The sequence below is a fragment of the Chiloscyllium punctatum genome, chromosome 37 (genome assembly GCF_047496795.1).
Source record: "Chiloscyllium punctatum isolate Juve2018m chromosome 37, sChiPun1.3, whole genome shotgun sequence".
Taxonomy (NCBI): domain Eukaryota; kingdom Metazoa; phylum Chordata; class Chondrichthyes; order Orectolobiformes; family Hemiscylliidae; genus Chiloscyllium; species Chiloscyllium punctatum.
In genome coordinates, this window is record NC_092775.1 from 52,338,193 (window position 1) to 52,365,145 (window position 26,953).

The window sequence follows — 26,953 nt, forward strand, 5'->3', positions numbered from 1 at the left end:
TATAAACTTCTATGAGGTAACCCCTCAGCGTCTGATGCTCCAGAGAAAACAGCTCCAGCCTATTCAGCCTCTCCTTACAGCTCAAACCCTCCAACCCTGCCAACGAATAACCTTCATTTCTGTAGTGGTGATGCACTCTCTGATTAGCAATGCTACACCCCTCCTCTTTTTCCATCATAGAACATAGAACACAGAACATAGACAGTACAGCACAGAACAAGCCCTTCAGCCCACGATGTTGTGCCAACCATTGATCTTCATGTATGCACCCTCAAGTTTCTGTGACCATATGCATGTCCAGCAGTCTCTTAAATGTCCCCAATGACCTTGCTTCCACAACTGCTGCTGGCAATGCTTTCCATGCTCTCACAACTCTCTGTGTGAAGAACCCGCCTCTGACATTCCCTCTATACTTTCCTCCAACCAGCTTAAAACTATGACCCATCATGTTAGCCATTTCTGCCCTGGGAAATAGTCTCTGGCTATCGACTCTATCTATGCCTCTCATTATCTTGTATACCTTAATTAGGACCCCCCTCCTCCTCCCTTTCTCCAATGAAAAAAGTCCGAGCTCAGTCAACCTCTCTTCATAAGATAAGCCCTCCAGTCCAGGCAGCATCCTGGTAAACCTCCTCTGAACCCTCTCCAAAGCATCCACATCTTTCCTAAAATAGGGCAACCAGAACTGGACGCAGTATTCCAAGTGCGGTCTAACCAAAGTTTTATAGAGCTGCAACAAGATCTCACGACTCTTAAACTCAATCCCCCTGTTAGTGAAAGCCAAAACACCATATGCTTTCTTAACAACCCTGTCCACTTGGGTGGCCATTTTAAGGGATCTATGTACCTGTACACCAAGATCCCTCTGTTCCTCTACACTGCCAAGAATCCTATCCTTAATCCTGTACTCAGCTTTCAGATTCGACCTTTCAAAATGCATCACCTCGCATTTATCCAGGTGGAACTCCATCTGCCACCACTCAGCCCATCTCTGCATCCTGTCAATGTCACGCTGCAGCCTACAATAGCCCTCTATGCTGTCAACAACACCTCCAACCTTTGTGTCATCTGTAAACTTGCTGACTCATCCTTCAATCCCCTCATCCAAGTCATTAATAAAAATTACAAACAGTAGAGGCCCAAGGACAGAGCCCTGTGGAACATCACTCACCACTGACTTCCAGGCAGAATATTTTCCTTCTACTACCACTCGCTGTCTTCTGTTGGCCAGCCAATTCTGTATCCAGACAGCTATGTTCCCCTGAATCCCATTCCTCCTGACCTTCTGAATGAGCCTACCATGGGGAACCTTATCAAATGCCTTGCTGAAGTCCATATACACCACATCCACAACTCGACCCCCATCAACTTTTCTAGTCACATCCTCAAAGAACATCCTCCCTGTTCTTTTTAAATGTTCTAAATCCTGGAACATCTAGCAACCATTCCTGCCCCTGTGAAACCTATGTCTCCATTATGGCCACAACATCATAGTCCCACGTGCTGATCCATGCTCTTTAAGTTCATCACTCCTATTTCTGACACTCCTTGCATTAAAGCAGACACACTTTAACCGATCTCTTTGTTTCACCACTTAAAAAACCTTCCCTATAGACTTACCACATCCTGTCACTGCCGCATCTACAACTCTCAGATACGTAGCTATGGTTCCCACCCCCTTGCCAAACCAGTTTAAACGCTCCCGAACCACACAAAAAAATCTCCTACCCAGGACACTTGTGCCCCTTCAGTTCAGGTGCAACCTGTCCTTCATGTACAGGTCCCACCTTCCCTAGAAGGCATCCCAATGGTCTAAGTATCTGAAGCCCTCCCTCCTGCACCAGCCTCACAGCCAAGTGTTAAACTGTTCCTCTCCTCCCTATCTCGTGGCACCAGTAGCAAATCTGAGATCACTATTCTACTCGTCCTGCTCTTCAGCTTCCAACCTAGCTCTCTGTAGTCACTTTTCAGATCCTCAGTCTCTTTCCTGGCTGTATCATTGATGCCAATATGTACCACAATTTCTGACTTCTGACCCATCCTCATATAGTTCACATTTTCGGTATCCACAGTACTTTTCTTTTTGCTTGAGTGTTATCTTTTAAATCTTCTATCAGAGAGTACAAATGAACAAGGAATTATCACAAAATTTTTTACAAAAGACTGAGAAAAACTTCAAATTGCCTTGCAGATTGAGAGTTGAGCGTTGTTCCCGTGAAAGCATCCTAGGAACAATTGGCTGTTTTGGATTCCCTGTATGGCTCTTGCTGACTGGATCAACAGTATCCCTGGATCACCAACTATCACTGAGGATTAAAAAGTTCTGTCTTTAACTCTTTGAAAGGGTGGGGTCTCACTAACCAGACCAGCATTCTTCTGAGTACCCTGTAGAAAGTGGTGCTGAGCTGCCTTCTTGAATTGCTGTCCATGTGCTGTAGATAGACCTACAATGCCGTTAAGGAGGGAATTCCTGGTAGGGAATTGGTAGGGAAGGAATGGAGATATATTTCTTGGTCAGGATGGTGACTGGCTTGGAGGGGAACTTGCAGGGGCTGGTGTTCCCATGTATCTGTTGCCCTTGTCCTTCGAGATGAAAGTGAGTTTGGAAAGTGATATCCAAGGTGCCTTGGTGAGCTGGTGTAGTGCCTTTCAGAGATGACACCACAGTTCTGTCACTTTGTGCCAATGATGGAGGGAGTAAATGTTGAAAGTATCGGATGGGATGCCATTCAAGCTGGCTGCTTGATCCAAGATTGTGTTGAGATCCTTAAGGATTGTTGCAATCGCAGCCACCCAGGCAAATGAGAAGTATTCTCGCACATTCTTAATTTGTCACTTGTAGATAGTGGGCAGGCTTTGGGAGTCATGAGGTGAGTTACTTGCTGCAGTATTCCTAGCCACTGATCTGCTCTTGTAGCCACTGTGTTTATGTGGTCAGTCCATTTTAGTTTCTACTCAATAGCAAGTTCCCACGACATTGATAGGGGGAGATTCAGTGATGGCAATGCCAGTGAATGTCAAAGTGTGATGGTTAGACTCTCTAGTGTTGAGGATGACAATTAACTGGCACATGTGTGGCCTGAGTGTCACTTGCCATCTTTTAGACCAAGCCTGGATATTGTCCAAGTCTCACTGCATTTGGACATGGACTGCTTCAGTATCTGAGGAGTCGCGAATGGTCCTGAACATTGTGCAATCATCAGCAAATATCCCCATTTCTGACCTTAAGATGGAGGAAAGATCATTGGCGAAGGAACTAAAGATGGTTGGGCCTAGGACAAGACCTGAGGAACTCCTGCAGGGGTGTCCTGGAGCTGAGATAAGTGACCATCTTCCTATGTATCAGGTATGACTCCAACCTCAGGAGAGTTTGCCCCCAAAACCCATTGATTCCAGTTTTGCTTGGGTTCCTTGATGTCACCCTCAGTCAAATGCAGCCTTGATGTTCAGGGTTGTCACTCTCACCTCCCCTCTGGCATTTAACTCTTTTGTCCATGTTTGAATCAAAGCAGTAATGATGTCAGGAGCTGAGGGGCCCTGGCAGAAGCCAAACTGGGTGTCAGTGAGCCTCTGGTCAGGCTGCCTAGTCGTTGAAAAAACATTGGGATTCAATTCTAGGGAGCAGCTGACTTTCCATTGTCACCTCAATAGCAACCTAAACATTGAACAGTGAATTCAACACTGGCCACAATCTGTGTGACTGGAGTGCTCAATCCTCAAATCAAACCAATTTGTAATATCACAAAAGAACAAAACAGGATGAACAAACAGTGCCTTCAATTCAAAATTTTTATTTTTTTTCTCAACTGACATTATGTTACAAGACACAACTGAATCCTATTCTTTGCAGGAGCTGAACCTAAACATCCATTCACAGACAAAAGAGATTTTTTAAAACTTTCTCTTGCTTCATTTACAGAAAGTACCATACAACTCACACCCAGAAGAATTATTGCTTTTCCCAGAGAGTTGGTTGAGTGTTGAGGAAGAACACAGCTTTCAACTCACTGCCAGGCACTCTGCACCTCCAACTTGAATACCCTGTTTTACACTTCTCATTATTGTAAGTGTGCAGGAATGACTAAGGAATTAAATCCTAGCTTACCCATTAAACTGGAAAATACTTCTCCAAAACAAAAGAAAACAGGAAGACTAAACCCTATTTACAAGAGGTAAACAACTTTTTTTTTAAAAAGGTTTTAAGGTTGCACCTTATTTACATTACCCATTAAATTACACATAAATAAATATGTACATTCAGAACACTGGTTCCCTTATTACCCTATTTACCCTGTGGAGGAAACTCTGCCACTGTTTGGAGAACACATTGCTGGCTGTCTGGACACACACACACACACACACACACAAACATACCCTACTTGTCAAGCAGGGCTGTAACAATCTCTGGACTCACTGGTGGGGTCAAGGTCAGGTGGGAAAGGTCAAGTTGCTACATGGCAGTCTTTCCCCGTAAGTGTTGCAGGTCAGTCTGGTTTGACAACATCTGACCTATGACCTCCCCACCCTTGTCACAGGTCAAGCTCATGTGAGGGCTCCAGTCCTAGGGTCAGGCTGACCAACCTGGACTCCAATTAACTGACCTTACAAAGGATAATGAACATCTACGTTGTCCCTTGAACCATGGAGAAGGGTACTTCCCTGTGTAGTTGCCCAACATTCCAGCCCAAGGACATTAAAATCTTTTCAAAATCACATCAACATAATGGAGAAACCACCTCTTCTACAATAACAGAGTGGAATTTCAGACATGCCTTTTAAAGCATGAATCCAGTCCCATCCCATTTCAAGGCTTCACCCTGCTTGACTTCTCCCACCCTCTGAGAATCTCAGTCCAGAGATGTAAAGGTGCAGCAGAAGGGGAAACAGGCCAGAGGACAGTGGACCTCAATGTCAAGCTGAAGTTGAGGAAAACCCGTGAGCTACAGCTCATCTGCCTGTGTGCTGGCAATTCCTTTGAGGAGATTAATAAGTTTACTTTGTAATATTTTTAAACAGCTTAAAAATAACAATGAAAAATTACAGACACTTTTAAAAAAGAAGGCAGGCGAACTCCTGTTGCCAATGGCAGACAGATATACACTTACTAAATATGTTTGTGTAACATTCCTCAGTGGATTACTTTAACCAGATTTTGTTCTTTGAACCTTACAAGCATAGGCTACTGCTGCTAATGCTTTCATAAGTCATTTCAGGGTTTTAATTTTCCTCCGATTTCCCAGCCTGCTCTTACTAGTGGAATAAAAGTTAAAAAGTTCAAACCCACTATCTGATGCAAGCCACAGAGCCCAGTATTGTGAGATACGGTCACTCCAATCCACCAATACCTCGTCCCGTCCACTCATTGAGCAGTCAGCAGCACAAACAGAGTTTTCAAATGTAACAAGAGCTCCACTCAACTTTTCAAAAAGGTCAATTTTAAATGGGGCTTTCGTCCACTAGCTATTGCTGTATTACCTTTCAAATAGGATGGGACAGAAGGAAATTATGCTTGTTTGTACAGAATCTCAGTTTGCTAGTAACTCACAAGTCCCCAGAATGTAATCCTGAACTGACTTGTTCAGATTTTGACTTCCCTAAGGTGGCCTACCATGTGGTTAAAGTGTGTATAAAGAAGCTGTTTCAAGTCCCTGAATAATGCACAGTAGGTAGGTTCACCTCAGGGATTGTTCAAGTTCAATGGCTTTTATGCCACATAGTGAGCAGAAGATCTCAGGAAGCATTGAAGAGTAAAGCTCCCCTTTTGAACCTGCATCAATCAGAGATTTCACTGACACATTTATCCTGGGTCCTGTTCGAAATACTACCAGCTCAATCTGAAATAAAATCAGAAAATGCTGGAGAAACACAGCAGGTCTGGTTGCGTCTGTAGAGAGAGAAAGCATAGTTAAAATTTCAGGTCCAGTGACCTGAGCCTGCTCATTCTGCATCATCAACTTCAGAATTCAGATAATCATCCAGTTAATCAAGGTTAATCATTGGCAAACACAGAGCATGAAACATATTGTGTCTTGCCCATTTTTGTCTGTCCAAATTTCAGCTAACGCATTTCTCAATAACACCACGCAATGTCAGCATCAAAAGCCTGGTCCAATCTGACATGGAGATAAAAGGGCAAAGTTTAGACAATGTTGCATCAATGTCCGAGCTCACTAAAGGCAAGAAGAGCAGTGAGTCACGGATGATTGGTACCCATTGTACGATCTAGGAACCCTGTGCATTCAACTGCAATCCCAATGGCAGACTGGTCTTTCCACCTTTTCGTCTTGAGATCCCAGCCATGTTGCTCAGCTGTGGGGTATTTGGAAAGTTGAAGAGTTGTCTGCTCCTGTTCACCTTGTGAGACACAGCACAGGCCTGTTATTGGGGATCAGTGATCCCAGAATGCCGTAGTAAAAGATGAAAGTGTCCCCATCACCTCAAAGGTTCCAGTGGTTTCATTTCCTTCTTTTCCTTTGAGGAGTATTCTAGCCCATCTCAGGATAGCAAATTGGACACCATAGCCCAAGCACTGTTGGTACAAACCCTGATGCCAACACTATAGGGTCTGAGGGTTTAAGCACCTTGTGTGTGAGCTGTTGGAAGATGATATTGTAGGTGCCATTGATATTGCCACAGAGGTCAGAATGTTCCACTGGCAAATGTGACCACCAGCCCAGGGTCACACAGAAAACCCAGTGACAAAGGGTCTCCACTTTCACAGGGTTTGCAATTTGGTATTTTAAGTGGAATGGGTCATCACAGAGCAATAACGCAGTCTTGCATTTTGTGGTGCACAGGGAGGTATGAGCGATCACCTGACCGCTGGGTGCCATCTTGTTCAGGGTGCTGACGGAGTTTCAAAGGGGGTCCCAGGCGTAAATTTTAAAGGGGAGGGATAAAGTCTGCCAGCTGCTGTCGAACAGCTCACTTCCTGTGTTTCTCATCTTTGTCCGCGGCTTTGTTGCCGCTGTCCTGTGGACTCTGACCCCCGCCGGTGGTCATGTACATTTTGTCCAGGGCCTTCACTGCTTCGTTCAGGTAATTCTGTAGCGAGGTCATGGCGGCACAGATGGCAGGGCTCCCAAAGCCGTGGGTGATGAGGCTGAAGTGGGTCAGACATCCCTGAATGCCAGGCTCCAGGATTGGGCCTGGTCGCGTGTTGCCCAAGGGAGACCGGTCCTGGGTCAGCATGTCAGTAAATTCCTTGAAAATTTGCCTGAAAAAGAGAACAGAAATTTTAAAAAGGGGTTGACTCACACACGGGTGGCCCACATGAGCAGGTTTCCCGTGATCATTCCATGAGATAAAAATGTGCTGCACAATAATTGGTCATCCCAATAAATCAATGCCAGTCTTTGTGTTCCACACAGATCACCTTCCACTTTACCTACACATTCTTTCACCTTCTTCCGTTTAACCAGCATGCATTATAAATGCATCTGTGCTGTTATCTTCAACAATTCCTCATGATAATTACAGATAAGGAACATTATATTGACATTCTTGGTTGAGTGATTCAGCCTAAAGTAACACCCAGCATTTTCCCCAACCTCCCCCCCCCACCCCAAACCATTACAGCTTTCATTCATTTCTTAAATAATTCCATGGTTTTCACCTCCACTATGAATCCACTCGATCAGTGATCTCCATGCGCCAAGAAAACTCAGTTATCAACCCCACATTTACCATTAGCCAGTTCAAACCACCTTCAGAGCCCAAATCTCCTCATGTAAAGGAGAATTCCAACTTTGCCGTCTAGATATTTCAATAAGGTCATGAAGGGTGGTAGGGGTGTGGGCGAGGTTGGAATAACCAATGGATTTCAGTGTAGACAACCTAGAAACATGATGTCTACTCGTTGACATGATACTAGCGACAGTGAGCAACCAGGGTTGCTGGGTGTCTGTGTGCCTCAGTAGAGGACATAGGACCATCAGAGGTTTACACCAGTTCACGCTAACCTGCAATGGCTAATCCAACCCATACCTCTTAATGCAGAGCTGCCTTTTGGTTAGCACAGATGCAGGAATTCATTGCACAAGTGACTCTGACCCGGGGAGATGAGGGAATGCCATGGTACGGCAGAGCAGGAACCAAGGTTCTCTGATGCAGAATTTGGGGTTTGGCTTCAGGAAATGGACTGTGTGAGAAGACCCATTAACCAAAAGAGAGCCAGGTGATTCTCCAAACAATTCTAAAGCAATGTGAGCTGACAGCAGTAATTTAGTAATGTCACCTGACCAGTGATACTGAATTTCCTAGGTGGACAATTGCACTTGTTAGCACGCTGTTCCTGATGACGGGAAGAGTTAGCATAGTCCTATCAGACCATAAGGCTGCTCTCTCATTAAAGAGAGATAACTGGCAATGATTTAACCTGACGGTCCCCACAGCTGAGGGGACAGGCTGAACCTTTCATTGTAACCTCAGCCTCAGGAACTAAGGACATAGTTGCTACCTTTGCAGATGGTACAAAGATAGGTGGAGTGGCAGTTGCTACCTTTGCAGATGGTACAAAGATAGGTGGAGTGGCAAGTAGTGTTGAGGAAGGGGGGAGGCTGCAGGAGGACTTGGACAGGCTAGGAGAGTATGCAAAGAAGTGACAGTTGGAATGTGGGAAAAGTGAGTGAGATTACTCTCTTCGAAAGGAAGAATAGAGACGTAAACTATTTTCTAAACAGGGAAAGGCTTTGGAAATCTGACACTAAGAGCCTGGAATCAGGTTTGTTACTTTGGTGGACTAACAGTGTGAAGCTATTCGAAGTGGAGTGCAACTTGATAACCAACTCAGGCCCTTTCTGAAAATTATGATTTTGAGAACATCATCACAGGCAGTATGGGAGGAAAAGACACTTAAGTAAGGAAAACAGAAACCCCAGCCTAATCTTCTCTTCTCCTACCTCAATATCTCTACGGAGATATATACAATCAGATTTGCTCCCTTGTTCACACAGGGTGCTCTGTACAATCTGCCAATTTCAGCAGACCCACAGAATCAGCAGTATAATTGTCACAGAGTCTGTGGAGAGACTGAATGACATAAGGAACCATTGAAAAGCTCTGTTTTTTATTTTTGAACAGATGTTTGAAAATGATGAACAAAGGGCTGATTAGAGACAGAAAGTCCAGAAAAATTTGATGTAGTCATTGCACAACCTATCATTCCCAAACCACAGTGATGTCAGCTGATGTTATGGTGTATCCCATGGGATGTCCTGACTTGACCAGTGAAATCAACAGCAAACTTCTAAGGGAATGAAGATGGGTGGTCACCAAGCCCTTCTTCACAAGCGTTAACCCAAACACTAGCAGCACAGGAAACTTCCGCCTTCACTGACTGGGCAGTAAGCTAGAAAAGTCCATCACCTTCCTTCACAGAACCAATCCTATTTCTAAAACACACATGATGCTCAACAAAAAGCCCCTGTCAGATAGAGAAGATGACAAGATGGCCCATTGTGTTTGAGATTCAACTTGGTTCCATTGGCAACACGTTCAGTGTTGAAAGGTCAGAGTTCGTTGCCAGGTTTGGGCATCAGAGCTCTCAGTGCCAGCACTGAGGAGGGAGGGAGGGTGATCGCTATGTATGAGAAGGCCAGCAGAAGTTCTGCCAAAAACAAACCAAAGCAGAAATTTCTGTGGGGAAACTCAGCCAGTCTGGTAGCACCTATGGAGAGAAAATAGAGTTACCACTTTGAGTCCAGTGACCCTTTTGCTCTCATTTGTTTCAGATTTCCAGTATCCAACAGTTCTGTGTTTTATTTCAGATCTTCTGGCTACCTGTTCAGGTACAGGCTCTCGGCTCCACTCCACTTTTGAGGATGTGTCATGTATCCATGGAAACAGACCCTCCAGTCCAACTCATCCACGCTGACCAGATATCCTAAGTCAATCTAGTCCCATTTGCCACCATTTGGTCTGAATCCCTCTAAACCTATTCATGTACCCATCCAGATGCCTTTTAAATGTTTTAATTGTACCAGCCTCCACCACTTCCTCCAGCAACTCATTCCATACATCCTCTGCATGAAAGTAGTTGCCCCTCAGGCTCCTTTTAAATCAGTCCCCTCTCACCTGAAATCTATACCCTTTTGTTTTAGGCTCCCTACCCTGGGGAAAAGACCTTGTCTATTCACCTTGTCCATGCCCCTCAGAATTTTATAAACCTCCAGTTACCCCTCAGCCTCCACGCTCCAAGGAAAATAGTCCAGCCTCTCCTGATAACTCAAACCATCCAATCTCAGTAACATTCTTGTAGATCCTTTTTGCACCCTTTCCAGTTCAATAACATCCTTCTGAAAGCAGGATGACCAGAATTGTATGAAGAACTCCAAATGTGACCTTACTAATGCCTCGTACAGCTGTAACACGATGTCCCAACGTCTCTGACCGATAAAGGGAAGCATGTCAAACACCTTCTTCACCACCCTGTCTACCTGTGATGCAACTTTCACGGAACTACGTATTTGTTCATCAACACCATCCAAGGCCCAACTGTGTAAGTCCTGCCCTGGTTCGTCTTACCAAAATGCAATACCTCACATTTATCGAAATCAAACTGCATCCACCACTCCTCAGCTCACTGGCTGTTGTTACTGTAACTGTTTGATGTATCAGAAAGTGAGTGTCATTTGGCTTGTGTGAACAGGGAGATAGTGAATCATCAGCAGCTGTATCTACATCTCTCCTAATTGTCCACTCTAAACAACGGAAACTGAAATAGAAATGGAAACAATTTGGTGCACCATTCACTATCGCAGACGATCACACAAAGTCATGTTTCTCTCTCCCCCCCCACTTGGACTGACTCATAGTCTGAATGTAGAGAGTCTTCGATTGATTAGATCCTGTACTTAGCAATGCAGCTGTCAGCATGCATATACTAGCGTGTACACAGGACACGTACAAATGTAAGGGGCATGCCCACAGGCAAGAATGCCCACATGAGATAATACATGCTCAGACTGCACACTGGCAACACAGACACACAAGCGAGTACATGCAGCCACTAGTAACACAGACAGATTCCTGACAACATGAAAGAACACAGCCAAGGTCAAGGATGTATCCAGTTGGATCCTGAAACAAAATTCGGAGCCAGGAATCACTTTAACTTGTAAAAGATGTTGCTAGTATAGCTGCTGTAATCAGGCCTATACACACACATCATCCATCAGCAGACCTTACACAGGCAGCTGAATTGAAGTAAAACAATGATTTCAGGTCACTTGGAATAAAAGTCAAATCAAAAACGCTGATTAGGATGGAGCTCAGGACCACTTTATCAATACATCCTTCCACAACTTGACTCGTCCAGTTTGGAATCTATTTGGTACATCAGTCAAAGGGATGTATCCCAACAAGCAGCTGTCTATCTCGCATCTGCACATTAACTGGTTCTCTTGACATTCTCTTTGGTCCATTCACAGGGAGCAGGCTCAATGTGAAGGCGAGATCACTCACAGCGCATGTCCAAATGAGTTACGCCACTGGGGGATAACAACCCAATTCAGCCCAATACTGTCAGATAAAGAATCAGAATCCCCAGTCTGGGCACATTACAGTTTGTGTGGTCCTTCTCAAAGAACAGACACCATTGTTACATTGGAGACTCCATCGACAACTTTAATAACAAGCTCCCCACAAGCAGCAATAAGATAAATGACCAGATAATCTAAATGAGGTGTGTATTGAGGGGATAACTACCATTCAGACATGGGGAGAACTCCCTGTTTTCCATTATGTCACACGCCTCAGCATCTTACCAGCATCTGTACCCTCATCCCTGCCAGGTCTGGGGCACCTGCATAGTCCCAAGGACCTGCTGGGATCTCAAGTACCTTCTACCCAGAAGAGGGCAGAGGCCAGAGGCCAGAGGGCAGAGGGCCTTAGACCAAGGAACACTGCCTCAGAGTGTTAGGTCCCTGTAGGGTACTAGCAAGAGTGAGAGCAGGCCTGCTCCTGGCCTTTCCTCTGGGGGATGCAGTCTGGAGACTCCGATGCTCTGTTAAATCCAGCCCTATGTTCTAAAATCTGAGGGGAACTCAACCCATGACCTTCTAACTGAGGCCACAGGCTGGCAGGCAGTGTTTAATAGAGTGCATCAATTGGATCTCTTCAGCTCTCAGAGTTCTGACGTGACAAGTTAAAATTCCTTGCACACCTCCAGCCCCGGGTTTGTGACAATGTTTTTTCACATTTTATCATTTTGGAGAAATTGTGGTGACCCATGCTGAAATTGCAAATGGTAGGGTAATCAGATGCAACTCAGTACAACACTCCAGCTGTGGTTCTGAGCCACTAGTGTGAACTTAAGCACACGTTGGAGAACTGCTTTCCACCAGGAAAGGGAACTGGCTTGTCGAAGGGAATAGCGGACTGTAGTCATATTCCGCTGTGGAGTGTGAACATGTCAGGATGTAGTACATGAGCAATTTGTGCCTGAACACATGATTCCCCAGAAGTTGAGAGATATCCCACCCACCCTGTTGTTGATGAACTCATAGATGTTAATAGGACAGCAACTGCGTTCTGATTGTATCATGTGGCTATCAGGGGGATTCCCGTGTCTCTCCTCATTCAACAGTCCCTATGTTCCATCAGACATGGTTCTAGTCTCCATTTGCATGTCATAGAATCCTACAGCATTGCAAGCCCCTCAGCCCATGGTGTCTGTGCTATGAAAAAACATTCTAATTGGCTCTATTACAACATGATGTTCCAACCTTTCCCCTTACATGTATGTATCAAATCCGCTCTCAGAGCGGACTGTTGCTTCAGTTTCCATCATCTTTCCAACCAGCATAACTCCAATTCATAACAACTTACCCTTGTAAATAAAAAGACATTGTCTCTGTTTTGATTTTTTTTTGCCACTCTGTTAAATCTGTGCCTTCTCTTTACCTGCTGTCCTGCTAGTGGTAACGCTTCCCTCTTATTCACCAACTTCAAAATTATTTGTATCTCGAATTTTATGAAGGTTTGGCATAATGTCCTGGCTTTTGCATTCCATATTTGTTTAGGAGGCCTGAAGTTGATCATTTCTGTTCTTTCATTTCTCTCCCTGCCCCCACAATTCCAAACACGACATCTTCCAGCCACTCCCCACCATCAGTGACCATCTTAGTGGGAGGGGAAACTTACTTGGCTGCAAGTAGCATGTTCTTCCGACTGCTGATCTCACTGCGGTCAATATGCTGCCGGGTCAGGTATTCCGCAGCTGCTTTAGCAGGGAATTCCGTCTCACACACATAACCAAAGTCACGGGCCAGGTGCACAGCTTCACCTAAAGGTAAAAAAGGCATCACACGGAATTAGTAAGTCAAAGCTGGCAGAATCTGGATAATGGAGAGTAGGACAGTGACAAACAGGGGGAGCATCTACATCTGACTCACATTCGCCTTGGGGACTGCAGAGAGCATTTGGCTTGAAAGTAACCCCACTTTCAGAGTCAAACCCCACTCCGGGCAGAATGGGGAGCACAACTTGGACTCAAACTTCTGCTTTGAAATCCTGGAGTCTGAACAAATAAAACTAACTGCAGGCTCTATGACAGGGGACACATGTGGGACAAGGGTATGTCGAGTTGGGGTAAAGTTCATGACATGCTATATTATGTACAAAAAGAGTTTCTCTCATGCTATATTGTCTTCAAATTAAATCACGTTACATTCAAACTAATGAGCACAGGATTATTCAATTTTGGGTCATGACTCATAGCATTGGTTAGAATCTTCAAGTTGTTTTTAAACAGTTTTGGATCGACCTCATGAGGATTTCATTAGTTGGGAATGTCTGGGGCCAGTAAATGTTACAGGCTCAACATCCCTCTGTCTACTCTGAAGTAGTCAGAAGTCACACACACTAGGTTATAGTCCAAGAGGTTTATTTGAAATTACAAGTTTTTGGAGTGCTTCTCATTCAACAGGTGAAAAGCAACAAGCAAACGGTAATTCTCTAATTCCCCAGGATGGCTGGTGAATCTCTGAAAGTATCAAGACCATTTATTTTTTAATGGGTAGGGGACAGTTTCCCTCATCACACTACATGTAAGGCAGTTACTCTCCCCTCTGTGACAAATGCCCGGGAGTGTTCTTGCTGTTAACCAGTTACAATACAAACCAATACAAATCCTGACTAAATGGTCTAAACATGGCTTCCACCAATTTGAGGAGATCCGATACTGTGAAAGCCTAAAGAAATCACAAGTGAATGTCATTACTGTACAACATAGCGAGATGACACTGGACTCCTGGGTACGATGGGGATAAAATGGAACCTGGACATACCTTCAACGAGGGAAGTCAGCAGTGTCACATTGGCAGCTTTCCTCCTCCCAGCAGGAAGGTTTAACCCGATTTTGTCCAGCCTCTCACGTAACGACCTGCCTCCGTTTTTTGACTTTGCCCTGGAGAAAAAACACAGTTGGGAAGTTTACTTTCCAAGCACAAAAATGTGTGGCACATCACAAGAGAAGAAGTTTGAATTCCTCTACGTCAGCATTATTCCAATAATGCAGGACTTCCACTTGCCTAATCACCATTGAAAGGGATTGCAAACAAATGGCTACATTAACCAGCCAGACTGACACAGCAGCTCATGGTGATGTCAGATTTACTACAGAGAAAGAGACAAGTTCAGCATCACCTGTCCAAGGTATTGACCCTTATTCGATTGATGTTATTTGCATTTCTTTCATTCCCCCATCGAACACTAAGTTGAGGTACTGAAAGGATTCACAAGTTGATTAGTAATTTGCTTGAGAGTTCCTCCTATATTCAGAACCATGCTCACACCAGCTGATGGACCAAGTCCAGTGAGATATCTTTATGTTCTCATGGCCCACATGACATCCACACTGAACAGACCAGTTTCCAGCAATTTGTTGTCTTAGAATTCAGGGACAGAGCAGTCAACAAAAGGTGTAGCGAGATGCTCGCTCCTGCAGAAGGTTCAACATTCTAATTACTTTGACAAAAAAAATTATGTTACGCAAGTTCAGTCATGGATTTCAGATTGGCCAAGAGGCCAGTAGAGTTGACACATATTGCTGCACCTCACTATATAGGCTGAGAAAGATTCCATATGTCTTAGATCAGTTTATCTCCATTGGGAATGTTAAAATGAATACTAGGGCCTCCATTAGAATTCTATTTCCATGATTTTACAGAACAGAGAGAGGCAGTCGGGCCCAAAAGGACACTACATCTCCCCGACCATAATCCATCGAGCTACCAAGTCCACTGTTCCTCAGCTGCTTATCCAGCTTCCCCAAGAGATATTTATGCAATTCATCTCAACCATTCCATTGGGTACCAAGTTCCATATTCTCACCACTCTAAGTGGCTCCTCCTAGATTCCTTTCTGAGTTTATTACTACCCACAGTACATTTGTAAACCTTAAATGTGTAGGTTTTTGAAAAGAGAAACGCTAACAATTCCTGAAGCACAAGTCGTTGATTAGACACCTGTCTTTTTGAGGTTTGCCTCCTGAGAAACTATGTAAGGCAGTGGTACATAGCTTTCCACTCACTGGTGCTGGAACGCCGCTGACTGCAGGTTCTTAACACTCATTCCATTATGTGTTCTTCCAGCTGGAATTTCTGGTCTGGCTTCATCCATGATGCTTCAACATAGCCATTCATGGGGGAGTGATTGTGTACTGGTGATGTCACTGGGCTTGTAATCTAGAAGCTCAGCCAATATTCTGGGGACATGAGCTCAAATCCCACATATGGCAGACAATGAAATTCAAGTTTGACTTTTAAAAACATTCCAAAATAAATAGCAAGCCCATTGATGACCTTTAATCTGTCAATTGTCATTAAAACCTAGATTAGATTAGATTCCCTACAATGTGGTAACAGGCCCTTCAGCCCAACAAGTCCACACCGACCCTCCAAAGAACAACCCACCCAGACCCATTCCCCTACATTCACTAATGCACCTAACACTATGGGCAATTTAGCATAGCCAATTTTCCTAACCTGCACCTATTTGGACTGTCAGAGGAAACCAGAGCAACAGAAGGAAACCCACGCAGATACGGGGAGAACGTACAAACTCCACACAGATAGTTGCCTGAGGTGGGAATCGAACCCGGGTCCCTGACACTGTGAGGCAGCAGTGCTAACCACTGAGCCATTGCACCCTCCACCTAATGCCCCGTTGGGCATGAGAACAGTCATCCTTACTTGCTCTGACCTACATGTGACCCCAGACCGACAACAGCAGGTTCACTTGCAACTGTCCGCCAGGCAATAAATGTTAGTCCTAACCTGCAACACTCACATCCCATGAACGTATTTTTTTTAAATCATGGGAATGATTTAAATGGGAACATTTTTCCATAACACCCACAGTTATTTTTAGGTAGGTTTTCTTTAAAGATCTCACTGGATGAGTGAGCGATTAAGTAGCTTGATGGTGGTCAGTATAGGTGGGTATTAAAGTGGGTGGGCATTTGATATAGGGGAAGTTTGGGTCAAGGAAATGATCAAAAGTGCAGGCAGTTCAGTCGGGACTGTTGGACAGTTGGATTGGGGGGTTTGGCAGTCATCGTAGAAGATCATAGAATCCCTAGAGTGTGGAAGCAGGCCATTCAGCCCATTGAATCTGCACCGACCCTCCGAAGAGCACCTCCACCCAGACTCACCCTCTATTCACATAGCCTTAATTCTTCAACCCTGCAGCCATTCTAGAAAATCCTTTCTGTAGCCACTCCAAAGCCTTTATATCCTTATCAAGGTGTGTGTACCTATGATTGGGAACCATTCTGTAACAATTATCAAGACTAAAGCAGCCTGCTTGATTGCCACCACATCTACAAGCTTCCACTCCCCCCACCATTGACACTCAGCACTAGTGTATACTATATACAAGATGCACTGCAGAAATTCACTAAAGATTCTTAGACAGCACTTTCCAAATGCAGGACCACGGGCAGCAGATACCTGGGAACATCACTGTAGTGATTGCAATGAGCTTAGCCAGGTGGACCTCATAGAATGCGAGTTCCCTGATTGGGGCTGTTAACCTGGTCAAATCGGGGAACCCTGGCTGACAGATACAAACAGGATTGTCAAATATCTTGGTCACTGAGAGTTAGCTCCGATGGAACTGGATCAGTATCAAGACCTTTCCACGTATAAATAACAGCTGACTTGTTAATGGGGTACTGGCCTCTGTGAGTTATTTTAACCAGCCCAAGCAAGTTTCCCTCCAAACCACTCACCATCCTGACTTGGGTGTTCCTTTACCTTCACTGGTTCAAAATCCTGGCTTTCTCTCTTTATGGGCATTGCGGGTCTCACCACAGCACATGGGCTGCAGCGGTTCAAGAAGGCAGCTCACCCCCACCCTCTCAAGGACAACTAGCGATGGAAAATATATATTTAATATATATATATAATGGGTGATACCCGCACCCCATTAATGAATTTTTAAAAATGGAAAAACAAATCTCAGACTACATTCAAGCTTGAGATAACTTACTGAACTTTATACTATATGTCTCTATTTGCAGATATTTCTGAATCAACCTGTTCAGAGATGTTATTGTGCACCTCTGGAGGAGGTGAGATTTGAACTCAGTGCCTTTATGCATCCATTTGTAAAGCCCAGAATCCTACATTCTCAGTAAACAGCTTAATCAAGTTGTTCTGCTGTGTTCAGAAATGTGCAAATACACACTTCCAAGTCTTAAATTTCTTGCGCCTTGTCTTTAAAATTGTTTAATTGATGGCGTGTCTTGATTCTTTTCAGTCTTTCTGCCAAACTGTAGTATTTCTCATGTTTCTATGTTGAGATCTATTTGCCAAGTGTGTGCCCTTGCCAACCTGTCTCTTTCTTCCTGAAGTTAATTATTCTCTGCGCCACTGTTGACTACACCTTTCACTTGGAAATATGGAGCCATTCACCATGACTGTCTACTTTCTATCCATTCCCCATTTTTGTTTTCATGCTGTTAATGCCCATTCATTCCCTATTGCTTACAGCTTTGCGAACAGAATGAATATTGTCACTTTACTGAATGCCTTTTCAAACCAACTATATATTGCCCTCAGTCACCTCATCAAAACTCACAAGTATATTAAACATGACTTTCCCTTCACAAATCTATGCTGATACATCTTCATTATTCCAAATGGCAGCTAATGTTCTCCCAGAATACCTTTCCTCAAAACATCATCCTCACCGACATTAAGCAGGATGGCCTGTAATTGGCAGGTTATCCTTCATCCTTTTGAACACACAATTGTCCAGTCCCCCAGCACTGCTCTCACCAGCCCCTACCCATGCCCAAGGAAGATTGAAGATTTGTGACCAGCAGTTACACAATTCCTGACCTTCTCTCAAATGCCTAGGAAGCATCTGGTCCAAGTGACCTATCTACCTGAAGTGCTGCTAATGCTACAGTTATAGTACCACCTCTGAATCTGTTTCCATCTCATCAGAATCCTGAAAGCTTCCTCATTCTCTATAGCATTGGCAGTTTCCTTCTTTGGGAAGCAGTTGTGTAGTTAATGCCTTCATTTACTGAAATCACTGAGCAAATCAGATAAGAAGAAGCCAACATAACATCAAAAACCAGCCTAAACTCAGTCTTTCCGGTCTCTGATTTCTCTATAATGCAGTGCGTTAACTGTCCTATTTTCTCAATCCTCTTCCTCAATCAGCCAATTACTGTTTCTGGCTCAGAATTCACAAAATCCTGAAGCAGTAAACTCCCCCCAGATGTCCAGTGATTAAATGGCAATTAACTTCATATTTTCTGCTTGCTCTATGAATTTTGTAAATTCTACTCAAATGTCAGGAGTATAATTCTCCTTTTAAACAGAATTCTCCCACTGCTAATGAACAAGAATACAGGAATTATAAAAACAGGATAAGGCATGTCCCTTAATATAAATCAGCCCCACCTACTCTCCTTGTCATACAACTCAGCCTCACCTACAAGCAGTTAAGTGCCATTCAAAACCATTTATGCAGTGTGACTTAACAATCTCTCCAGTAACGTATCTCACAAATGTGAAAATAATTCTCCACTCTGATTTTTTCATTGTGATCTTGTGCCCTCCCCTCCCCCTGGGATTTGACTTGGTTCTGGAGAAGACTCGAGACATTAACTGTTCCTCTGTCTACAGGGGCCTGCTGCGTTTCCCCAGAATTCTCTGTGTTTGTTTCAGTTTTCCAGCATCCACCATATTTTATGCAAATCTGTAATTACAATGAATCATTTGCCCACTTCTGTGTTTATTTTTGATTAATCGTTCATTCGGCACATTCCCTTGTACAAGGTCCTGGACAAGTGATATCAGTTATCCAAGTAAAATTTCCCTCTAAATACTGAATAATTTGACATGACACAATCACTGTCTGGAAACTTCAGAACTTTTGTCACAGTCAGTCTATTTAAGGAACTCGACAAAGCTAGCACCATCAATAGGATTATAAGCAGAGTGTTTTTTTCACATTGAATGTTGAGAATACCAAAGGCAACATCTGCATGTTTAGTTCATATTAGAGCTGTTCCTAAGATGAAGGACAGCCACATCATCAGGTTATTTGGATGGCGATTAAGTGCTCAAAACACTAAGTGTGGGAGCAATTGTGTTCAGCGGCAACTCACCCTCCACCTGTGATCTAGCTCAGTCGGGCTATAATCAGGTGAGTTAGAGCCCACCCTGCGCAGGTTGGAAAACCATGGGCCTCAGTGCTGAAGTTCTGCCTTGCTGGAGGTTTTGGTTACTCAAAGGCTGGCAGCTTTGGGAAGGTGGAGGCCTATTCCTCAGAAAATCCAAAGGCAAGGCAAGCCAATCTCTTTAGGATCTCTTTGTTTGGGAGTCGGAGCCAAGGGCAGAAAATTGGCTTCATGCAATCACATTTTTGCCCCTCATCCCTGCCTTGGATTGGTTCCAGATTGGGGCAGTTGGCGGCAGGTCAGCAGGCAGGTCATCCAGACTTCCTAGTCACTTTTGCCACCCACTGGGAAGACAACATAATCAGGCTGGTGGTGAGTTTAGCACCTTTAGGTGACCATTAATTTATGGGAGGCTGCTGGTGTTATTGCCTTTCAACTTGAAATTGAGAAACCCAAGTAATGTTTGCAGACCAGGGTTCAAATTCCACCATGGCAAGATAGCAGAATTTAAATTCAACAAACATCTGAAATAAGAGTCTAATGATGACTATGAAACAATTGAATTATCGCAAAAACCCATCTGGTTCACTAATGTCCCTTAAAGAAGGAAATCTGCCATTCTCACTTGGGCTGGCCTACATGTTGACTCTAATTTACCCTCTAAAATGGCCTAGCAAGCTAATCTGTTGTATCAACTGCTAAAACCAGATAGATCACCAGGCATCAACTTTAGCACCAGAAACAACAATGCCAAATCCAGGCCCTGTCAATCCTGCAAAGCCCATCTTACTAACATCTGGTGGCTAGTGCCAAAATTGGGAGAGTTGTCCTGATGAAGGGCTTATGCTCGGAACATCAATTCTTCTGCTCCTCGGATGCTGTGCTTTTCTAGCACCACACCTGCTGTGCTTTTCTAGCACCACACTCTCGCCTCTGATCTCCGGCATCTGCAGTCCTCACTTTCTCCCTGTCTCACAAGCTAGTCAAGCAACAACCTAACACAGTCATATTCACAGAATCATACCTTACAGACAATGTCCCAAATACCACCATCACCATCCCTGGATATGTCCTTATCCCACTGGCAGGACAGACCCTGCAGAAGTGGCAGGAGAGAGTCTTGGTTCCCATTTTGTAAGACCATAAGACCATAAGACATAGGAGTGGAAGTAAGGCCATTCGGCCCATCGAGTCCACTCCGCCATTCAATCATGGCTGATGCGCATTTCAGCTCCACTTGCCAGCGTTCTCCCCGTAGCCCTTAATTCCTCTAGACAACAAGAACCTATCAATCTCGGCCTTGAAGACATTTAGCGTCCCGGCTTCCACTGCACTCCTTGGCAATGAATTCCACAGGCCCACCACTCTCTGGCTGAAGAAATGTCTCCGCATTTCCGTTCTGAAATGACCCCCTCTAATTCTAAGGCTGTGTCCACGGGTCCTAGTCTCCTCGCCTAACAGAAACAATTTTCTAGCATCCACCTTTTCAAAGCCATGTATTATTTTGTACGTCTCTATTAGATCTCCCCTTAATCTTCTAAACTCCAACGAATACAATCCCAGTATCCTCAGCCGTTCCTCATATGCTAGACCTGTCATTCCAGGGATCATCCGTGTGAATCTCCGCTGGACACGTTCCAGTGCCAGTATGTCCTTCCTGAGGTGTGGGGACCAAAACTGGACACAGTACTCCAAATGGGGCCTAACCAGAGCTTTATAAAGTCTTAGTAGTACATCTCTGCTTTTATATTCCAACCCTCTTGAGATAAGAGACAACATTGCATTCGCTTTCTTAATCACAGACTCAACCTGCATGTTTACCTTTAGAGAATCCTCGACTAGCACTCCCAGATCCCTTTGTGCTTTGGCTTTATTAAGTTTCTCACCATTTAGAAAGTAGTCCATTCCTATATTCTTTTTGCCAAAGTGCAAGACCTCGCACTTGCTCACGTTAAATTCCATCAGCCATTTCCTGGACCACTCTCCCAACCTGTCTAGATCCTTCTGTAGCCTCCCCACTTCCTCAGTACTACCTGCCTGTCTACCTAACTTTGTATCATCGACAAACTTCGCTAGAATGCCCCCGGTTCCCTCATCCAAATCATTAATATATAATGCGAACAGCTGTGGCCCCAGCACTGAACCCTGCGGGACACCGCTCGTCACCGGCTGCCATTCTGAAAAAGAACCTTTTATCCCAACTCTCTGCCTTCTGTTAGATAGCCAATCCTCAATCCATCCCAGCAGCTCACCTCGAACACCATGGGCCCTCACCTTGCTCAGCAGTCTCCCGTGTGGCACCTTATCAAAGGCCTTTTGAAAGTCCAGATAGACCACATCCACTGGGTTCCCCTGGTCTAACCTACTTGTTACCTCTTCAAAAAATTCCAACAGGTTTGTCAGGCATGACCTCCCTTTACTAAATCCATGTTGACTTGTTCTAATCAGACTCTGCTCTTCCAAGAATTTAGAAACCTCATCCTTAATGATGGATTCTAGAATTTTACCAACAACCGAGGTTAAGCTGATTGGCCTATAATTTTCCATCTTTTGCCTTGATCCTTTCTTGAACAAGGGGGTTACTACAGCCATCTTCCAATCATCCGGGACCTTTCCTGACTCCAGTGACTCTTGAAAGATCTCAACCAATGCCTCTGCTATTTCCTCAGCAACCTCTCTCAGAACTCTAGGGTGTATCCCATCGGGGCCAGGAGATTTATCAATTTTAAGACTTTTTAACTTTTCTAGCACTATCTCTTTCGTAATGGCAACCATACTCAACTCAGCCCCGTGACACCCTTTAATTTTTGGGATATTACTCATGTCTTCCACTGTGAAAACTGACGCAAAGTACTTGTTAAGTTCTCCTGCTATTTCCTTATCTCCCATCACTAGGCTCCCTGCATCAGTTTGAAGTGGCCCAATGTCTACTTTTGCCTGTCGTTTGTTTCTTATGTACTGAAAGAAACTTTTACTATTATTTCTAATATTACTGGCTAGCCTACCTTCATATTTGATCCTCTCATTTCTTATTACACTCTTTGTTATCCTCTGTTTGCTTTTGTATCCTTCCCAATCTTCTGATTTCCCACTGTTCTTAGCCACTTTATAGGATCTCTCTTTTTCTTTAATACATTTCCTGACTTCCTTCGTCAGCCAAGGTTGTCTAATCCCTCCCCGGTTAATCTTTCTTTTCTTGGGAATGAACCTCTGTACAGTGTCCTCAATTATACCTACAAACTCCTGCCATTTTTGCTCTAGTGTCTTCCCGGTTAGCCTCTGCTTCCAGTCTATTTTAGTCAGTTCCTCTCTCATGCCCTCATAATTACCTTTATTCAACTGTAACACCATTACATCAGATTTCGCCTTCTCCCTTTCAAACTCCAGACTGAACTCTACCATATTATGGTCGCTACTTCCTAAGGGTTCCCTTACTTTAAGATCTTTTATAGAGTCTGGTTCATTGCAAAGCACTAGGTCCAGAATAGCCTGCTCTCTTGTGGGCTCCATGACAAGCTGTTCCAAAAAGCCATCCTGTAAGCATTCCATGAATTCCCTTTCTTTAGATCCACTAGCAACATTATTTACCCAGTCCACCTGCATATTGAAGTCACCCATGATCAATGTAACCTTGCCTTTCTGACATGCCTTCTCTATTTCCCGGTACATGTTGCATCCCTGGTCCTGACCACTGTTAGGAGGTCTGTACACAACTCCAATTATGGTTTTTTTGCCTTTGTGGTTCCTCAATTCCACCCACACAGACTCCACATCATCCGACGCTATGTCATTCAATACCATAGATTTAATTTTGTTCTTAACTAACAAGGCAACCCCACCCCCTCTGCCCACCTCTCTGTCTTTTCGATAAGTCGAAAAACCATGGAGGTTTAACTGCCAGTCCTGACCCCCCTGTAACCAAGTCTCTGTGATGCCTACTACATCATAATCATTCACTATTATCTGTGCCATTAATTCATCGGCTTTGTTATGAATGCTACGAGCATTCAGGTAAAGTGCCTTAATGCTAACTTCCTTATTAGAGATGTTGTAAGTCATATGTCCTAAGTTATCCTTGCTTTTTTCTGCATTCTCAGTCTGCCTCAATTTTAAATCCGCCTGGAAACATGCTATCCTGCTGCTTATCTTTCCATTTACCTCCATACTCCCTGTCGCTTTCACTTTCCCTTCCCCATAGAAAGAATGAAGTGTGGCACGGTGGCAGTATCTTTACCTCTGGACTGGAAAGTAAGGATTCAAAACCCATCTCCTACAGAGGTATGTCATAATCTGTCTGGACAACAGAACTGAGGAAAGAATAGAGAAATGCAGTGTAAACGAAAGACAGAATTTCATCCCCAAATATGCAATGTGATTTTCAGTGTTAATGTGAGAACTTAAAGACAGGTTCAACTTCACTAACATGAAAGTTGGTGAGGCATTGTGGTACGGTGGGTAACATCCCTGCCCCTGAGCCAGGATTCTGCCCTTCCCAGGACTATGACGATAATCTGGTCGATTATCAACTTTGAAACACATCAGTGGCAGGCAGTGTGTGTGTGAGATGTCCTGTGGCTGGCCACATGACAGAAAAAATATTGGAGACTCTACACACACCATTCATTGCTCCAGAATACAACGTGCATTTCACAGCCCATGTTGGCACAGAGGCTTGAGTGGGGTGCAACACACCATGGAAATTATACCAGTGTACTCAGGATTTGTATTTCAAATCCAAGGTTAGTTGCTTCTAGCACATTGACAGTGGTTACAAATCTGACGTTGATGAACATTGTGTAATTTAAAGTGAATAAATCTATCCTACTTTTTGCAATATGTCACCACCTCGCTCCAAGGAAAACAGCCCCAACCTGTTCAGCCTCTCCCTGTAGCTCAAATCCTCCAACCCTGGCAACATCCTTTGTAAATCTTTTCTGAACCCTTTCAAGTTTCGCAACATCTTTCCAATAGGAAGGAGACCAGAATTGCACACAATATTCCAACAGTGGACTAACCAATGTCCTGTACAGCTGCAACATGACCTCCCAACTCCTGTACTCAATACTCTGACCAATAAAGGAAAGCATACCAAACACCTTCTTCACTATCCTATCTACCTGCGACTCCACTTTCAAGGAGCTATGAACCTGCACTCCAAGGTCTCTTCGTTCAGCAACACTCCCTAGGATCTTACCATGAAGTGTATAAGGAGTGTCGGAGGCTGAGGGGTGACCTTATAGAGATTTACAAAATTATGAGGGGCATGGATATGGTAAATAGGCAAAGTCTTTTCCCTGGGGTCAGGGAGTCCAGAACTAGAGGGCATTGGTTTAAGGTAAAAGGGGAAAGGTATAAAAGAGACCTATGGGGCAACTTTTCCACGCAGAGGGTGGTACATGTATGGAATGAGCTGCCTGATGAAGTGGTGGGGGCTGGTACAATTGCAACATTTAAGAGGCATTTGAATGAGTGTATGAATAGGAAGGGTTTGGAGGGAACTGGGCCAGGTGCTGGCAGGTTGGACTAGATTGGGTTGGGATATCTGGTCGGCATGGACAGGTTGGACTGAAGGGTCTGTTTCCATGCTGTACACCTCTATGACCTCCTACAAGTGACCCACAGCGTTCTCTTTTCAAGAGGAAAGTGCCCCGGTATATTCAATCTCTCCTGATAGTTATAAGGTCTGTAATTTGAAATCATCCTTGGAACCTGTTTTCTTGCACTTTGTCTAACGCCTCCATTTTCTTCATGAAAATATTTTAAGAGATCAAGACAATGCATAGTACTCAAACATGATCTAATCAGAGTCTATTAATTTCAACTTAAATTCAATGAAAGAAGATAGCCTGTAGCTGTAAAGAATCCAAAATGCCAAGAGGCTTTGGTAGACATTCCATATGCTTCAGTCATCCTAGATCAGCACTGTGTATCCTGAAGGGTTTTCTCAAGCTGACAGTGTGAAATAAAGTACAATTGAGCAGATGTGTGGAGTTTGCAGCAACTCCAAAGGTTGCAGGGGGCTGCTCTCAGTCCAACTGGCTTGTGACCTTGATTCATGACTTCCCACCCAACCCTCGTACCAGAAATGGTAACAACTTCTCTTAACTGATAGCAATCCTACATTAGCTCAGCACTGTCATTGACTAAAGTGATACAGAAGGAATTTTGCGAAGCCTTACTCCCTTTGGACAAGATGCAAAAAGGATCCAATGGTGGAATGTCATTGAAGTTTTAGTCATGACCCACTATTTGCATTATTAAAATATCACTGCAGAGCCCAGGATCCAGACTGTCACTTTGGAACAGCACCAACTGAATGCTACACTGTCAAAGGTTCTTCTTTCAGATGGATGGGAAAGTTCTGTGTACTATTCAAAGAGGACCACAGGATCTCAGACCAATGTTTATTCCCCAACCGGAAGTCACAGAAACAGATTACAAAAGATCATCCAATTTCTCAGTTGCAAGTGTACTAACAGTGTCAATCTCCACACTACAACAGGGTTCTTAACCACATCACTCTATTTCATGCATTTCTGCTTCCTACCCTTATACCCTCCTTAGTATTTCCCCCTCACCCTTACCTTCCACCACACAGTCCACAGTCAGCAGATCATCTTTTGTAGATTCACCCCACACTTCACATTATTCCAAAGGAATCATTCCTTGTCCCTGATATCCCAATCCATTTGTCAATCGCCCCTAATACTCAATCTTTCACATTGGCAAGACGCCCACTTCCAACCTTTTTTTAGTTTAATCCTTCCAAGACTCCAAACTTTCCTTGTCTCAATTTAGAATTTGCTGCTGATACTGTTCCCTCTGCTGTGGAGACCACATCTAGACTGGCTAACTGAAGATATCCATTCAGTCTGCATGATCAACGTGGTGCTGAGTTTAGTTGTCAAGTCATTTTTATTTTTCACCATCGTCCTAATTTATCCCTGGGTTCCTACATTGTTCAAGTCAAATACAACCTTGAAGAAAAACACCTCATCTTTTGTCTAGCCATCTTCCAATCTTCCATTCTTCTTGGGTGGCACAGTGGTTAGCACTGCTGCCTCATAGTGCCAGAGACCTGGGTTCAATTCCTGACTCAGGCGACTGACTGTATGGAGTTTGCACATTCTCTCCATGTCTGCGTGGGTTTCCTCCAGGTGCTCCAGTTTCCTCCCACAGTCCAAAGATGTGCAGGTCAGGTGAATTGGCCATACTAAATTGCCCGTAGTGTTAGGTAAAGGGGTAAATGTAGGGGAATGGGTGGGTTGTGCTTCGGTGGGTCGGTGTGGACTTGTTGGGCCGAAGGGCCTG

General features: G+C 44.1%; 1 protein-coding gene across 3 annotated transcripts in view; it reads right to left on the reverse strand.

Moving 5' to 3' along the window:
• Positions 1-3,775: 3,775 nt before the first annotated feature.
• Positions 3,776-26,953, reverse strand: part of tfap2c (transcription factor AP-2 gamma (activating enhancer binding protein 2 gamma)) — a 68,966-nt gene continuing 45,788 nt past the window's right edge. For all 3 annotated transcript variants that reach the window (XM_072556823.1, XM_072556824.1, XM_072556825.1), the window contains 3 exons: positions 14,289-14,407; positions 13,144-13,285; positions 3,776-7,216 (listed from right to left, as the gene is read on the reverse strand). In XM_072556823.1, the coding sequence (XP_072412924.1) occupies positions 6,925-7,216; positions 13,144-13,285; positions 14,289-14,407 (553 nt within the window). In that variant the 3' untranslated portion in view covers positions 3,776-6,924. The remainder of the gene's footprint in view (positions 7,217-13,143; positions 13,286-14,288; positions 14,408-26,953) is intronic.